The following is an 18085-nucleotide window of genomic DNA, read 5'->3' on the forward strand; positions in this document are numbered from 1 at the left end:
CTGCATCTCTGATCAGTCTTCTCCTTGTTCGAGATGAAAGTTTAGAGGGATGGCCGGGTCTTGGTAGATTTGCAGTGGTCTGATACTCCTTCCATTTCAATATGATCGCTTGCACAGTGCTCCTTGAGATGTTTAAAACTTTGGAAATCTTTTTGTATCCAAATCCGGCTTTAAACTTCGCCACAACAGTATCTCGGACCTGCCTGGTGTGTTCCTTGGTCTTCATGATGCTCTCTGCACTTGAAACAGAACCCTGAGACTATCACAGAGCAGGTGCATTTATATGGAGACTTGATTACACACAGGTGGATTCTACTTATCATTACCAGTCATTTAGGACAACATTGGATCATTCAGAGATCCTCACTGAACTCCTGCACTGAAAGTAAAGGGGCCGAATAATATTGCACGCCCCAATTTTCAGTTTTGAATTTGTTAAAGTTTAAAATATCCAATAAATTTCGTTCCACTTCACGATTGTGTCCCACTTGTTGTTGATTCTTTCCAAAAAAAATAGAATTTTATATCTTTATGTTTGAAGCCAGACATGTGGGAGAAAAGTTCAAGGGGGCCAAATACTTTCACAATGCACTGTAATTGTGGCTGTTGGCTGCAGCACCTTGAAAATGCAGCAGCCTCCGGTTGTCTAGCTGAGCCTGGTTGTTCTCCATTAGTTTAGGGGCCGGTTCCCTCTCTGCGGCCTGATCCCTCCACGCCAGCGTGAATTCGGGCGTACGGGTGGCCTCTGCACTCGCCGTGCCCCTGGGATCCCCTCTGTTTCTCCTGGAGCCCTCCTCACTGCTCCTCTCTTCTCTTTTCTTCTCCTGGGCCTCTCTCACTGGGCCCTGCTCCTTTCTCCATTCCTCCTAAGCAGAGCTCGTCCTGAGCTCCTGCTCCCAGCTCTCTGTCCTCTGTACTGTCTGCTTCTAGATGGTTCCCCTTCTTCTTATACTTTTACTGTCGGTGCTCCCCTGAACTTCTTCCTCCACCCACCTCCTCTACCCAGTTCCACCCTTCAGCTAGGGACCAGGGACTGTGCTCTCCCTCAGGAGCAATCTCGCCCTTCCCTACTGAAGTGGAGTGTGTTGGATGTGGGTGTGTGGGTCCTGGGTAGTACTCCCTCCTTACCTGAGAGTGGGGTACCACACCTCTGGGTGAGATGCAGTACCTCTGTGGCGACTGGACCCTCAGGGGCGCCACACTGACAATAAGCTTTAAATGTTCTGGAAGGGACAACCCCTTTAAAGGATTACTCGTACACCACTCGCATCACCTCCGGAGGTGAGAGCTGCTGATAAAGTCCTGTCGACTGATGCCTACGCGGATGTGTGCAAACAATAGGACAGGTGCACAATACCTGCTGGCCGCGCACGTGTCCTGACGACAGGACATCATCAGTGCAGCTCACCTCCCGATGCTGAAGTGAGAAGCATTGGAGTAACCCTTTAAGTCTTGCCTTTATGAAATGAATGTAAAAGATCGTTCAGCTTGCAAAATCTTAGAATTTTAATCTAAAAAGAAGTAAAACCGCACTAAACAGCAATTATCGTCTATATAATCCCTCATGTAAATGCCATATGGCTACTTGGAATGCGGCGGTGCTCTGCTTTAAAATGAGGAACGATGACTAAAAAATGGAGCAAGGAAAAAAGCGGCACTCACCATTCCTTTAAAAACAGTCCTTTATTTCAAAATGAGGGACATGGTGTCCTGAACCCGTAGAATCATTGGTACAACGCGAAACGTTTGTTGTCCTTCACGCTTGCCACGTGCCCCCTGCACACCATGCTATGTCCCTCGTTTAGAAATAAAGGACTAGTTTTTAAAGGAATGGTGAGTGCCGCTTTTTTCCTTTCTCCGTTTTGCAAAATCTTCAATTTTACACTCTAAAAACCCAAAATATCCCAAACAAAGATGATCAGCTCCACTCGTGTTGTACAGTTTCTCTTCACGAGCCTATTTAGTTGGAGGCTGTTGTGCTCTTTGCTTCCAGTTTCTTAGAATAGTTTACAAACATCCACGCTATTGATTATTGGAGAAAATATGCTACTATTAACCATTTATTTTATCCCAATAGGAGGGGTTTATGTAGTTATCACTTCATTACTAGCATAGGTTCCATAATGTGTCCTCCCATTGGGGCTCGTCTGGGTTGACGATCGTTTTGTTCTTTGCATAATATGACCAATCCGTGCTGATTGTGCTGCCAGACATCTATGTGGAAAGCTACATTCATAGCTTAAATTAGTGATTATATAGTATTTTTTACAATTTTGCAAAAGTAAACCGTAAGTAATGAGGAAAATGAACATCACTCGGTATTACGTGTAACATAATAATATCCTTTCCCCATCAGCATCTGGCTGACGCTTTTCATCATGAATTACTCTGTCTACATAAAAATCTGCTATAAAATACTGACACTAATTCCTCCCTCCCGAATATAAACTAATGTGTTCTACAGACTGCACCTTTGCAGTGCTTTCTTCCACATTTTCTTATAATAAATGCCTATCTCAAAGTACATTGCTAGGCAAGGTCACCGAAAATGATGCAGCGCAGTCTCCCAGCCGCGTTCTCCTAAGTGCTGCTGTCTGATTGAGGTCCTTGCACAACACTGCATATCAATATGGCTGTTCACTCCAAAGCTTTCATAGTTTTCCCTGTGAACAGCATAAAATAGAGGAATATGCAAAAGCTAGTTTTCATCTTGAAATTTTCCAGTCCATTTGCCTAAGGCTTTATGCTCCTATTCTTAATGAATTTCCCTTAAAGGGATTGCCTCCGCTACTTAAATGGGTAAAACTGCAAAGTGTTTGGGAAAACAAGTAACTTTGCAATGTATCTCTTATTAAAAATCAAGAACAGAGGGATTTTTAACATTTTACAGTATACTGGCTTGTTGCCTCCTAGGCAAGGATGTCATGCTTGGAAGCTGTTTGCTATAGAGCTTGTAAGTGTTGAGCAGAGCTGCCTGAATCTCCAGCTTCAGCTGTGCTCCTCCGAATCTGGAGAGGCAGAGCTACCTCTGCTAGCAGCATGGGATAACACACAGTTGGGGACAGCGGTGCCACCATGCTGCTGGTCCGAACAGTCAATCTTCAGGAGTGTACCGCCCCTTGGGAACCAGGAAGCCAGGAGGCAGGGGAGAGGTTTGCTCCTGAAGAAAGTAAATATGCAAATTGCCTCTTCAGAGAGGAAGAGGACTAGAACTCTAGCGCCACCTATTGGAAGCAGCAATATTGACTCTTACCGAGCCTTGCGATATGACTTAGGATAAAAGCCAAAACCAGAATCTCAATTTGCAGATATGGTGTTTGGAACTGTTGCCCCTCATCAGTGCAAATTATGAAATCTGATTTGGCTAGGTGAGAAGCTCTGGACTTGGGTCTAAGAGGTAACATTTCCACTTGTGGAGAATGACCAGCCAAACCTGGCATGTTAGAGTGAGGAGACTTGTAAGCCATGCATGCTCCTCTGGGAAAATTTAAATATGCAAATTGCTTCTTCAGAGAGGAAGAGGACTAGAACTCTAGCTCCACCCTAGAATTCTAGTCCTCTTCCTCTTTGAATAGACAATTTGCATATTTAATTTTCCCAGAGGAGCATGCATGGCTTGTAAGTCTCCTCACTCTAACATGCCAGGCTTGGCTTATCATTCTCCACAAGGAAAGACATTACCCCTTAGTCTCCTGAAGAAATAAGATGCAAATAACCCTTTAAACCGACCTCTATCTATAAATTTCTTGTGTACTGAAATAATGAAACTATCTCAGAAAATACAGAGTTTTTATGTAAAAATTGGAGCTTGTACATTCCTTAAAGAAGAAAAGAGTCCTAATTATATCCCGTATTATTCATTTGTGCCCTCAGAAGCGTCCGTTACTGGATCTGCAGATCATGTATCCTGCTTTCTCCATTCATTCTTCACCCGGAGCAGTGGGGGGAGGCTCCTGCTGCAGCCGGTTGCTTTCCAGCTCTAGGAACATCTGATCTCCAGTAGCAGAAGAATTCCTTATTGCAATTTAAACCATTTAAAACTTTAATATTGTATCAGTTGTAATTAATTACCCCCTTCTTTGAGGGATGTGGGTTGTCCTCCATGATCTGCTATCGCAGATAGAGCAGTGGGGGGAGGCTCCTGCTGCAGCTATTTGCTTTACAGCCTATGAAATGTCTGATCTGCAGCACATATAGAAGCAATTATATTTATAGATCTCTGCAGAATGAGATGACGTTCCCCACTCCATTGATCCTATTTTAAGTCTAGATAGTTTACACTTTTTTTTTTTACATTTTTAGTATTTTGTACTTTTCATGAATTCATGATGATAAAAGCTCTGGTCGGATCTCGGATACTCCACACACTGCGCCCTTGAACGAGGGATTTGTACCCAATCATTGCCATCTTCATCCTGTAATTAAACTGTAATGGAATTATGAAGACTTCGCAACATTCAAGAATTTAATTACTCTGCAAAATCTTTTGTTCCAGGTCGGTAAGGGCAGCTCTCAGAGTGTGCCGCCGCCACTCGCTCCAGTCACATCCAATGCGCAGAATTACAGCAGCTCCAAGAGATCGTCTGCTCCGTCCTCTCAGAGAAACTCCGGTAATCATCTCCGCTCTCTGCCGCTCACTCCCCGGGGTGTCCCCGATGCTCTCTGCTGCCTTAGTGGAACCTCTTAATCCTTCCCCATCTCTACTAAAGTCTAGTTTCTTTGCACTGTACGTGAGCCGTGGTGATGGGGATGTTGGTGATTAGTGGGTCGTCTAGTCCTGGGAGCCATAATGGGCCATTCTGATTTTTACCAGGGTATTTAGTCTCAGAGTTATAGCAGCGTTCACAATTCTGCTCTTATTGCAAACAGTCAGGGGGTATATGTCCACACATTTTTTGGATCTGCAGAAGAGTGAGCGCAGCTCTGGAGTATAATAATACAGGATGAGTAATGTAATGTATGTACACAGTGACTGCACCAGCAGAATAGTGAGTGCAGCTCTGGAGTATAATACAGGATGTAACTCAGGATCAGTACAGGATCAGTAATGTAATGTATGTACACAGTGACTGCACCAGCAGAATAGTGAGTGCAGCTCTGGAGTATAATACAGGATGTAACTCAGGATCAGTAATGTAATGTATGTACACAGTGACTGCACCAGCTGAAAAGTGAGTGCAGCTCTGGAGTATAATACAGGATGTAACTCAGGATCAGTACACGATCAGCAATGTAATGTATGTACACAGTGAATACACCAGCACAATAGTGAGTGCAGCTCTGGAGTATAATACAGGATGTAACTCAGGATCAGTAATGTAATGTATGTACACAGTGACTGCACCAGCAGAATAGTGAGTGCAGCTCTGGAGTATAATACAGGATGTAACTCAGGATCAGTAATGTAATGTATGTACACAGTGACTGCACCAGGAGAATAGTGAGTGCAGCTCTGGAGTATAATACAGGATGTAACTCAGGATCAGTACAGGATCAGTAATGTATGTACACAGTGACTGCACCAGCAGAATAGTGATATTCTTATTTTTCTGACTCTAGGTATAGAAATGGAGCCGAGAATGGTTGAAATAAGCCGGGTGAGTCCTGAAAGTGTAACACAATTTGCCTTTGCATTATATCTGTAGAGGTGACATAATAATTGTTCTTCTTATCCCCCTAATATCCAGGGCCCCAATGATGCTTTAGGTATCAGTATAGCAGGTGGGAAGGGGAGCCCGCTGGGTGACATTCCTGTGTTTATCGCCATGATTCAGGCCAGCGGTGTCGCAGCTAGAACTAACAAGCTGAAGGTTAGTATTGTAGCTTTGTCTGTGGGAATATTGAATTATTTATTTAGGAAACTACTTTGCTAATAATTTCCTGTGCTGAATCTGTATCCTATAAACACATCTGGATAGTTGGGAGCTGTCTGTAATTTTGCTGTCCCCTTTTCTTGCTCTCTCAGGTTGGCGATCGGATTGTCAGTATTAATAAGCAGCCGCTGGACGGGTTGTCCCATGCAGATGTGGTTAACATTCTAAAAAATGCATACGGCAGCATCACCCTACAGGTACGTGGGTGCTCGTCTGAGCTGCAGATGATTGTGTAGCTTGTCTGAGCTGCAGGTGATTGTGTAGCTTGTCTGAGCTGCAGGTGATTGTGTAGCTTGTCTGAGCTGCAGGTGATTGTGTAGCTTGTCTGAGCTGCAGGTGATTGTGTAGCTTGTCTGAGCTGCAGGTGATTGTGTAGCTTGTCTGAGCTGCAGGTGATTGTGTAGCTTGTCTGAGCTGCAGGTGATTGTGTAGCTTGTCTGAGCTGCAGGTGATTGTGTAGCTTGTCTGAGCTGCAGGTGATTGTGTAGCTCGTCTGAGCTGCAGGTGATTGTGTAGCTCGTCTGAGCTGCAGGTGATTGTGTAGCTCGTCTGAGCTGCAGGTGATTGTGTAGCTCGTCTTGTTGAGGGAGGGCACCAACGTCCCTTCACGGTTGACCAAGTGAGTGTCAAATAATTATGTTGATTGCGCAATCCACATGAAACCAAACGGAGACAGTGCTCTGTATGGGAGGATTCAGAGAATCTCTAATCCCGTTTATTTCTACTTGGCATTTTATATTATTTTGAGTATATCAATAGCCAATCACCTACAGCCATACTACCGGCTTAAACCAATGTTAGTACAATTATTACGGAAATACACATATGGTCATATTATCGTTAGTTCGGTGCATGATGGAAATTTACAAGGTTACCCATCCCGGCTCAGACTAGTCAGATAATTGGAGCACGGTGTCTCACAGAATGTTCTTGTGAGAAAAGGTTAGTGTGGGAAAATGCATGTAAAGCATGAGAAAAGAAGGAAAGAATGTATGGTATGCAAAGAGTATAATAACATGATTTTAAAGCAAGCAGACAAAATGGAGTTGCTATAGCATGAGTATCAATATGTCCTTTACACTTGGATAGCATGAATATTAATATGTCCTTTACAGTTTGAGCCGCAGGCGATTGTGTAGCTCGTCTGAGCCGCATGTGAAGCTCGTCTGAGCCGCAGGCGACTGTGTAGCTCGTCTGAGCCGCAGGCGACTGTGTAGCTTAGTCTGAGCCGCAGGCGACTGTGTAGCTTAGTCTGAGCCGCAGGCGACTGTGGCGCTTAGTCTGAGCCGCAGGCGACTGTGGCGCTTAGTCTGAGCCGCAGGCGACTGTGGCGCTCGTCTGAGCCGCAGGCGACTGTGGCGCTTAGTCTGAGCCGCAGGCGACTGTGGCGCTTAGTCTGAGCCGCAGGCGACTGTGTAGCTCGTCTGAGCCGCAGGCGACTGTGTAGCTCGTCTGAGCCGCAGGCGACTGTGTAGCTCGTCTGAGCCGCAGGCGACTGTGTAGCTCGTCTGAGCCGCAGGCGACTGTGTAGCTCGTCTGAGCCGCAGGCGACTGTGGCGCTCGTCTGAGCCGCAGGCGACTGTGGCGCTGCTGATAATTGTTGTTCTGGATCTATGCTCCATTGTAGACAGAGCAGCGTTCGATCTTTACCACTGATCTCAACATGCTGCTTTACAGCAAGCTGAAAACCTGGAGATTAGTAAACGCTTTCAGCATCCTGCTCTCATCTGAAAATTACAGCGTGCGGCCGAGACACGAATGGATTGGTATGGAGTGTAATAAGCGTCCGGCTCGCTGGTCTGTGATGAATGCCGTCCTCCAATCTCATCTTCTGCAGAGTGTATGAATATATTCATGAAACTGTTAAAGGGAATCTGTCACCGGGATTTAACCACATAATCGATGAGTAGAATAATGTAGAGACATACACCCTGGTTCCAGCGATGTGTCACTTACAGGGCTGCTTGCAGTAATTTTTATATAATCACAGTTTAATCAGCAGAAGATTATCACTAGAGGACTAGTAAACCTGAGGTTTCTGCCGCAACTTACTCTTCTCTCCCCATTGAAAACACATTGATGTGGGGGGGAGTTGGGAGAGCTATCAGATGACTGATATCTAAGCTGTATTGGCCCCGTTATGGTGGTTTTGGTTCAGGATTGGATTCACTTTGCCGTTGGTGCCAATCTCTTCCATGTTTTACCGTAGACTCGCCCTCACTTGGCTGTCGGTGGTAACGTTATATACTTGCCCATTTCCCCTAGACATCCGCTACCTAAAAGAAGGCTCCTCTGCTTACTAATGACCCTCACTGGTAACCCCCATGCATCCTTTATCAGGGGTTTTTATACAGTCACAGGTCGGTATATAACATCAGGCCACGGTGCACAACAGCGCAACACATTGATGGACTGAAATAAAACCGTTAGTAGCGAGCAGCCAATATACTGAGCCGCTACGTCAGTGATCGAGGCGGTTTAATAATAACAGATATTATTGGAGATTCTAATTAGTAAAAGCGCTAGAGAATATTCGGGTTGTGCAGTGACGGGATTTTCTGGACCTCGGCGATGCGGTATAGTAGTGCTACTTCGCGGTAGAGTCCATGACTCCTGTATCTCCAAGTGGCTGCTCTTGCTTCCACTTTCTGTTATACTGCAAATGCTCTTGTTGTAAAAACCTGCCTGCTTTGTTCCAAAAACGGCGCCCCTCCTGTCTAATGGCTGTGGGTAGTATTGCAGCTCAGCCCCGTTCACATTATTGGAGCTGCAATTCCAGACAAAGCCCATGGACAGGTGCGGTGCTAATTTTAGAAAAAAAAATGTTTTTTTTTGTTTAAATTCTTCACAACCCCTCTAGAGTTTTTCGAGAAACCCAACATCCCCTGTAACCCCAGGGTTGGTTCTTTTACCGTTTTGTGCGTGGATTTTCTTCATTCTCAATCGCCGCAGCGGAGGTCTTGTATCAGCGGGCGATCTCAGCAGATACATCAGTTCATTTCACATCTTATCGTGTTCTGCCGCTGCTAGGTCGTATAATTGTGTTCCCCGGTGCAGAAAACCCTCCTAGTGTTTACCGCCGAAGCGGAGAGTTCACATTGTGCAGATGCTGCCGGGAAAACAGAGATTATTCGCCATTTAATTTGCCGGAGCAGGTGCTGGAGTGAGATAAGGGGATTGCACATACCTGGAGGCCGCCCCTATATAGAGCCCATCTGATAACCCCGCAGAATGCGGAGATCCGCAGCCCGGCACCTGATATCAGACATGGGCTACCAGCATCACGGAGAGGGCCGGCTGTGCCATGTACAGAGATTATTACTACAGCCGGATACCTCCTGCTGATAACCGAGTAATAAGGTGACTATATCTGCTGCTGGTTACATCACGATATTATGGATGTATTATGGATCAGGCGGCCATACTGTTATCTACAACATATCAGTGTGATGTATTTCACCTTATAACACTGGACTGAAAAAGTCTTATGTTTTATAATCACCTCTGATGAGACTTTATTAAAAATAATTATATCTGTAAGCGTTAAGCCATTCCTCTCACTAGAACAGTGACATCACTGAGAATGCAGCCTATCCATTCACTAGAGAGCGGTGACATCACTGAGGATGCATCCTATCCATTCACTAGAGAGCAGTGACATCACTGAAAATGCAGCCTATCCATTCACTAGAGAGCAGTGACATCACTGAGAATGCAGCCTATCCATTCACTAGAGAGCAGTGACATCACTGAGAATGCAGCCTATCCAATCACTAGAGAGTGGCGACATCACTGAGAATGCAGCCTATCCATTCACTAGAGAGCAGTGACATCACTGAGAATGCAGCCTATCCATTCACTAGAGAGCAGTGACATCACTGAGAATGCAGCCTATCCATTCACTAGAGAGCAGTGACATCACTGAGAATGCAGCCTATCCAATCACTAGAGAGCAGTGACATCACTGAGAATGCAGCCTATCCATTCACTAGAGAGCGGTGACATCTCTGAGAATGCAGCCTATCCATTCACTAGAGCGGTGACATCACTGAGGATGCAGCCTATCCATTCACTAGAGAGCAGTGACATCACTGAGAATGCAGCCTATCCATTCACTAGAGAGCAGTGACAACACTGAGAATGCAGCCTATCCATTCACTAGAGAGCAGTGACATCACTGAGAATGCAGCCTGTCCATTCACTAGAGAGCGGTGACATCACTGAGAATGCAGCCTATCCATTCACTAGAGAGCGGTGACATCACTGAGAATGCAGTCTATCCATTCACTAGAGAGCGGTGACATCACTGAGAATGCAGCCTATCCATTCACTAGATAGCGGTGACATCACTGAGAATGCAGCCTATCCATTCACTAGCGAGCGGTGACATCACTGAGAATGCAACCTATCCATCACTAGAGAGCAGTGACATCACTGAGAATGCAACCTATCCATCACTAGAGAGCAGTGACATCACTGAGAATGCAGCCTATCCATTCACTAGAGAGCGGTGACATCACTGAGAATGCAGCTCATCCATTCACTAGAGAGCATTGACATCACTGAGAATGCAGCCTATACATTCGCTAGAGAGCGGTGACATCACTGAGAATGCAGCTCATCCATTCACTAGAGAGCAGTGACATCACTGAGAATGCAGCCTATCCATTCACTAGCGAGCGGTGACATCACTGAGAATGCAACCTATCCATCACTAGAGAGCAGTGACATCACTGAGAATGCAGCCTATCCATCACTAGAGAGCAGTGACATCACTGAGAATGCAGCCCATCCATTCACTAGAGAGCGGTGACATCACTGAGAATGCAGCCTATCCATTCACTAGCGAGCGGTGACATCACTGAGAATGCAGCCTATCCATCACTAGAGAGCAGTGACATCACTGAGAATGCAGCCTATCCATTCACTAGAGAGCGGTGACATCACTGAGAATGCAGCTCATCCATTCACTAGAGAGCATTGACATCACTGAGAATGCAGCCTATCCATTCGCTAGAGAGCGGTGACATCACTGAGAATGCAGCCTATCCATTCGCTAGAGAGCGGTGACATCACTGAGAATGCAGCCTATCCATTCACTAGCGAGCGGTGACATCACTGAGAATGCAACCTATCCATCACTAGAGAGCAGTGACATCACTGAGAATGCAGCCTATCCATCACTAGAGAGCAGTGACATCACTGAGAATGCAGCCTATCCATTTGCTAGAGAGCAGTGACATCACTGAGAATGCAACCTATCCATCACTAGAGAGCAGTGACATCACTGAGAATGCAGCCTATCCATCACTAGAGAGCAGTGACATCACTGAGAATGCAGCCCATCCATTCACTAGAGAGCGGTGACATCACTGAGAATGCAGCCTATCCATTCACTAGCGAGCGGTGACATCACTGAGAATGCAGCCTATCCATCACTAGAGAGCAGTGACATCACTGAGAATGCAGCCTATCCATTCACTAGAGAGCGGTGACATCACTGAGAATGCAGCTCATCCATTCACTAGAGAGCAGTGACATCACTGAGAATGCAGCCTATCCATTCGCTAGAGAGCGGTGACATCACTGAGAATGCAGCTCATCCATTCGCTAGAGAGCAGTGACGTCACTGAGAATGCAGCCTATCCATTCACTAGCGAGCGGTGACATCACTGAGAATGCAGCCTATCCATTCACTAGAGATCGGTGACATCACTGAGAATGCAGCCTATCCATCACTAGAGAGCGGTGACTGCAGGGCTTTATAATGTAGTGTGCAGTTCTCTTGTTTGCTGGGAGCTTTCAGAGCGCGGGGAGAAATGATAGTGTGTACTGGCTGGAGCTCTGCTTTGGCTGACAGCTTTACATCTCTGTTATACAGGAGGTAATGGAGTGAAGCCGGAGTCGTGTAGTCTTGTCTGCACTGTGCAATGCAATTTAAGCAAATCTCTGCAGGAACAATGAATCAATTACCAGTCGTGTTCTAGTAGCGGTCGGTATCGGCTGCAGGATGGATGATGACATTCTCATGGATTTCATCTATTGACTATGGGATAATGAAAAGTAAAGTAATTAATACTGTCGTCTCCAGTTGTATCACAGCGCCCCCTGCAGTCTCTCCCGTATGCCTTATTGAGCAGTTCCTTGAACAGGTGACTGATCCAGCACATCGCTGTGCACTGAATTACGGCCTGAATGGAGCCATTTGTTATATTGATGGAGCTCGGCAGGGACACTAAGGATGGGATTGCAGTGTTTTATCATCTAACTCTGTCTCCTATGTCCTAGGTTGTTGCAGATACCAATATTAGTGCAATAGCCAGCCAGCTGGAGAGCATGTCACTGTGCCAGAACATTACCTCCGAACATCAGTCCGAGGAGGGAGAGTGAGTATATATGTATCTCAGAAGGGAACGCTCAGTGTTCCTATTAATTCTCTATGACAATATATATACATAAACATCCATATAGTGAGGAAAATAAGTATTTGATACACTGCTGATTTTGCAAGTTTTCCCACCTACAAAGAATGGAGAGGTCTGTAATTTTTATCGTAGGTCACTTCACCTGTGAGAGACAGAATCTAATAATAAAATCCAGAAAATCACATTGTAGGATTTTTACATAATTAATTTGCATTTTATTGCATGAAATAAGTATTTGATACAATAGAAAAACAGAAGTTAATATTTGGTACAGAAACCTTTGTTTGCAATTACAGAGGTCAGACGTTTCCTGTAGTTCTTGACCAGGTTTGCACACACTGCAGCAGGGATTTTGGCCCCCTCCTCCATACAGATCTTCTCCAGATCTTTCAGGTTTCGGGGCGGTCGCTGGGCTACATTGAGTTTCAGCTCCCTCCAAAGATTTTCTATTGGGTTCAGGTCTGGAGACTGGCTAGTCCACTCCAGGACCTTGAAATGCTTCTTACGGAGCCACTCCTTAGTTGCCCTGGCTGTGTGTTTCGGATCATTGTCATGCTGGAAGATCCAGCCGTGAACCATCTTCAATGTTCTTACTGATGGGAGGAGGTTGTTGGCCAAAATCTCGCGATGCATGAGCCCTTCAATACTGCACTAGTCATCCTGTCCCCTTTGCAGAAAAGCATCCCCAATGTATGATGTTTCCCCCACCATGCTTCACGGTTGGGACGGTGTTCTTGGGGTTGTACTCATCCTTTTTCCTCCAAACACAGAGAGTGGAGTTGATACCAAAAAATTATATTTTGGTCTCATCTGACCACGTGACCTTCTCCCATGCCTCCTCTGGATCACCCAGATGGTCATTGGCGAACTTCAAACAGGCCTGGACATGTGCTGGTGTGAGCAGGGGGACCATGCATGCCTTGCAGAATTTTAATCCATGACGGTGTAGTGTGTTACTAATGATAATGTTTGAGACTGTGGTCCCAGCTCTCTTCAGGTCATTGACCAGGTCCTCCCATACAGTTCTGGGCTGATTCCTGACTTTTCTCAGAATCATCCTTACCCCACGAGATCTTGCATGGAGCTCCAGACCAACGAAGATTGACAGTCATCTTGTATTTCTTCCGTTTTCTAATAATTGTGCCAACAGTTGTTGTCTTCCCACCAAGTTGCTTGCCTATTGTCCTGTAGCCCAACCCAGCCTTGTGCAGGTCTACAATTTTGTCCCTGGTGTTTTTAGACAGCTCTTTAGTCTTAGCCATGGTGGAGAGGTTGGAGTGTGATTGAGTGTGCGGACAGGTGTCTTTTATACAGGTAATGAGTTCAAACAGGTACAATTAATACAGGTAATGAGTGCAGAGTAGGAGGGCTTCTTATAGAAAAACTAACAGGTCTGTGAGAGCCAGAATTTTTGCTGGTTGGTAGATGATGAAATACTTATTTCATGCAATAAAATGCAATTTAATTATTTAAAAATCCTACAATGTGATTTTCTGGTTTCTATTTTTAGATTCTGTCTCTCACAGGTGAAGTGACCTACGATAAACATTACAGACCTCTCCATTCTTTGTAGGTGGGAAAATTTGCAAAATCGGCAGTGTATCAAATACTTATTTTCTCCACTATATATATAATACTTACTGGTCAGCTATCCACAATATACTCGGTACAACTGCAAGAGAGCAGTGACATCACTGAGAATGCAGCGTATCCATTCACTAGAGAGCGGTGACATCACTGAGAATGCAGCCTATCCAATCACTAGAGAGCGGTGACATCACTGAGAATGCAGCCTATCCAATCACTAGAGATCAGTGACATCACTGAGAATGCAGCGTATCCATTCACTAGAGAGCGGTGACGTCACTGAGAATGCAGCCTATCCATTCACTAGAGAGCAGTGACATCACTGAGAATGCAGCCTATCCATTCACTAGAGAGCGGTGACATCACTGAGAATGCAGCCTATCCAATCACTAGAGATCAGTGACATCACTGAGAATGCAGCCTATCCATTCACTAGAGAGCGGTGACATCACTGAGAATGCAGCCTATCCATTCACTAGAGAGCAGTGACATCACTGAGAATGCAGCCTATCCATTCACTAGAGAGCAGTGACATCACTGAGAATGCAGCCTATCCATTCACTAGAGAGCAGTGACATCACTGAGAATGCAGCCTATGCATTCACTAGAGAGCAGTGACATCACTGAGAATGCAGCCTATCCAATCACTAGAGAGCAGTGACATCACTGAGAATGCAGCCTATCCATTCACTAGAGAGCGGTGACATCACTGAGAATGCAGCCTATCCATTCACTAGAGAGCAGTGACATCACTGAGAATGCAGCCTATCCATTCACTAGAGAGCGGTGACATCACTGAGAATGCAGCCTATCCATTCACTAGAGAGCAGTGACATCACTGAGAATGCAGCCTATCCATTCACTAGAGAGCAGTGACATCACTGAGAATGCAGCCTATGCATTCACTAGAGAGCAGTGACATCACTGAGAATGCAGCCTATCCATTCACTAGAGAGCGGTGACATCACTGAGAATGCAGCCTATCCATTCACTAGAGAGCAGTGACATCACTGAGAATGCAGCCTATCCATTCACTAGAGAGCAGTGACATCACTGAGAATGCAGCCTATCCATTCACCAGAGAGCAGTGACATCACTGAGAATGCAGCCTATGCATTCACTAGAGAGCAGTGACATCACTGAGAATGCAGCCTATCCAATCACTAGAGATCAGTGACATCACTGAGAATGCAGCCTATCCATTCACTAGAGAGCGGTGACATCACTGAGAATGCAGCCTATCCATTCACTAGAGAGCAGTGACATCACTGAGAATGCAGCCTATCCATTCACTAGAGAGCAGTGACATCACTGAGAATGCAGCCTATCCATTCACTAGAGAGCGGTGACATCACTGAGAATGCAGCCTATCCATTCACTAGAGAGCAGTGACATCACTGAGAATGCAGCCTATCCATTCACTAGAGAGCAGTGACATCACTGAGAATGCAGCCTATCCATTCACTAGAGAGCAGTGACATCACTGAGAATGCAGCCTATCCATTCACTAGAGAGCGGTGACATCACTGAGAATGCAGCCTATGTATTCACTAGAGAGCAGTGACATCACTGAGAATGCAGCCTATCCATTCACTAGAGAGCGGTGACATCACGGAGGATGGAATTCAGTCTTTCATGATTATTTCCAGGTCTTCTGTCCCCCAAATCATTCACCTGGAGAAGGGTCCTGATGGCCTTGGATTTAGCATTGTTGGAGGATACGGGAGCCCGCATGGAGACCTTCCGATATATGTGAAGACTATATTCTCTAAGGTAAATGATTGCGGTACATAGTCTATAGATGATGATTGTGCCCGTGAAACCTTGACGTCGGACTGTTTGTATGTAACCCTTTATATGCTAGATTAAGTAAATGCAATACTTCAAGGCTAAATGAATGATGCAGAGCTTCTGCACATCCACAGCGCTGCCACCTACTGGTTGATGCAGGGAACAACACCGTAGTCTTTCCCCTCCATAATACACAGGAGGAGGGTAATTGTTTTCTCTTTCTATTGGCCACATATAAGTAGAGCCCTCTTGTTTATTATAAGCCGCGTCTGATTACTTCCTCCCTTTCTTTTCCAAATCCGTTGTTTCCCGCATATTGCACAGAATCTCCTCGGCATCACGTGCTGCAAACCATGTGCACTGCAGATATTCGGCATCTGACGCTTTACCAGCTGCTAAATTACTAAAATCCAAGCTTTTCAATAGAGGCGGCTGTGTGCAGGAATGTCGCCTGGATGTGCTAAGTCCTGGTACTGAGGGCTAGCCTGGACCATTCACTGACCGCCCATAGACCACCATGCCTCTGCATTCGGGGATCCCTGCGGATGTAAAATCTATACACTTGCACAGCTCCACTTCTCACCTGACAACATTATTCTGCATTTAGTAGCAGCCATTGCACCAACTTATAAAATCAGCTATGATTGGATGAACTGTGGCCCCCCATGGTGTTAGGGTCCCCTTACAAGTGCTACCTCTATAACCTCCTGTAGCTATGCTGCTGCTTTACACTATTAAATTGTGTTAAATTCTTACCAATGTAAAGGGGATAATAATATAAGGTCTGATTGCTAAAAATCTGATCAGATGACATAGGAATAAGGCGAAGCGGCTGACGGCAGCGCCGGGACGTCTGATATCTCAGCCTTACTGCCGTGTACGCTGCCGTCACGTACAGCACGGCCCTGCTAACCAGACTCGGACTGTTCTGCCATGTTAATCAGATTTGGGCGCAGGGCCTTGTACGGTCAGTGTAATCTTGGGATCCTTATAGTTCACGGTGTTACTTTTTCTATCCCTTTTGATTTACTTTCTCGTTGTTACTCCAGGGCGCCGCCGCAGTGGACGGGCGACTGAAGCGAGGAGACCAGATACTTGCGGTGAACAGCGAGAACCTGGAGGGCGTCACTCATGAAGAAGCAGTGGCCATCCTGAAACGCCAGAGGGGAAACGTCACACTCACTGTGTTATCCTAATCGCCAACCATCGTACAGTCGGATTATTGTCAGAGGCCAAAGATCTAGGCAGAATAGTACTGTGTTATGTATAGTGCTGGGTTGCACCTGCCATGGTGTGCTGGGACCTCTGGTGCCACCACTGATGGAGAGACTATCCTGCCTCTGCTCAGTATATGAATCCGCTAGTAATGTCACAATCACGACCCTGCTACCTTAAGCTGATAAGTCTTCCAGACGAGTAGAATATGAGGCCATTGTGTCCTGTGTCCCTGCTGAATCACCGGCGAACCTTTCCCCTCCTCCCTCCGTCCTTGCACACTTGGGGTATTATATTCTGACTAATTGGTTGTAGCTGATTTTAGTGAAACACGTCGCCAGGGTCCCCCCGTTGTCGCCAGCCTCCCCCCCCCGTTGTCGCCAGCCCTTCCCCCCGTTGTCGCCAGCCCTTCCCCCCGTTTTCGCCAGCCTTCCCCCCCGTTTTCGCCAGCCTTCCCCCCCGTTGTCGCCAGCCTTCCCCCCCGTTGTCGCCAGCCTTCCCCCCCGTTGTCGCCAGCCTTCCCCCCGTTGTCGCCAGTCTTCCCCCCCCCGTTGTCGCCAGCCTTCCCCCCCCGTTGTCGCCAGCCTTCCCCCCCCGTTGTCGCCAGCCTCCCCCCCCGTTGTCGCCAGCCTCCCCCCCCGTTGTCGCCAGCCTCCCCCCTGTTGTCGCCAGCCTCCCCCCTGTTGTCGCCAGCCTCCCCCCCCCGTTGTCGCCAGCCTTCCCCCCCCGTTGTCGCCAGCCTTCCCCCCCCCCCGTTGTCGCCAGCCTTCCCCCCCCCCCCCCGTTGTCGCCAGCCTTCCCCCCCCCCCCGTTGTCGCCAGCCTTCCCCCCCCCCCCGTTGTCGCCAGCCTTCCCCCCCCCCCCCGTTGTCGCCAGCCTTCCCCCCCCCCCCGTTGTCGCCAGCCTTCCCCCCCCCCCCCGTTGTCGCCAGCCTTCCCCCCCCCCCGTTGTCGCCAGCCTTCCCCCCCCCCGTTGTCGCCAGCCTTCCCCCCCCCCATTGTCGCCAGCCTTCCCCCCCCCCGTTGTCGCCAGCCTTCCCTCCCCCCGTTGTCGCCAGCCTTCCCTCCCCCCGTTGTCGCCAGCCTTCCCTCCCCCCGTTGTCGCCAGCCTTCCCCCCCCCGTTGTGGCCAGCCTTCCCCCCCCCCGTTGTCGCCAGCCTTCCCCCCCCCCGTTGTCGCCAGCCTTCCCCCCCCC

The 18085-nt window shown here is 47.1% G+C and overlaps 1 protein-coding gene across 5 annotated transcripts in view; it reads left to right on the plus strand.

Moving 5' to 3' along the window:
- The window catches only part of PATJ (PATJ crumbs cell polarity complex component), a 223039-nt gene extending 205710 nt beyond the window's left edge, over positions 1-17329 (plus strand). For 2 of the 5 annotated variants that reach the window (XM_073643781.1, XM_073643782.1), the window contains 7 exons: positions 4496-4610; positions 5560-5597; positions 5688-5810; positions 5966-6070; positions 12162-12259; positions 15535-15658; positions 16726-17329. In XM_073643781.1, coding sequence (XP_073499882.1) covers positions 4496-4610; positions 5560-5597; positions 5688-5810; positions 5966-6070; positions 12162-12259; positions 15535-15658; positions 16726-16872 — 750 coding nt within the window. In that variant the 3' untranslated portion in view covers positions 16873-17329. Of the gene's footprint in view, positions 1-4495; positions 4611-5559; positions 5598-5687; positions 5817-5965; positions 6071-12161; positions 12260-15534; positions 15659-16725 lie in introns of those variants that run through there. The other 3 variants (XM_073643780.1, XM_073643783.1, XM_073643784.1) reach the window with 3 other exon arrangements.
- The last annotated feature ends 756 nt before the right edge of the window (positions 17330-18085 follow it).

The sequence above is a fragment of the Phyllobates terribilis genome, unplaced genomic scaffold (genome assembly GCF_046119375.1).
Source record: "Phyllobates terribilis strain yellow unplaced genomic scaffold, ASM4611937v1 Scaffold_8__6_contigs__length_399053987, whole genome shotgun sequence".
Classification (NCBI taxonomy): domain Eukaryota; kingdom Metazoa; phylum Chordata; class Amphibia; order Anura; family Dendrobatidae; genus Phyllobates; species Phyllobates terribilis.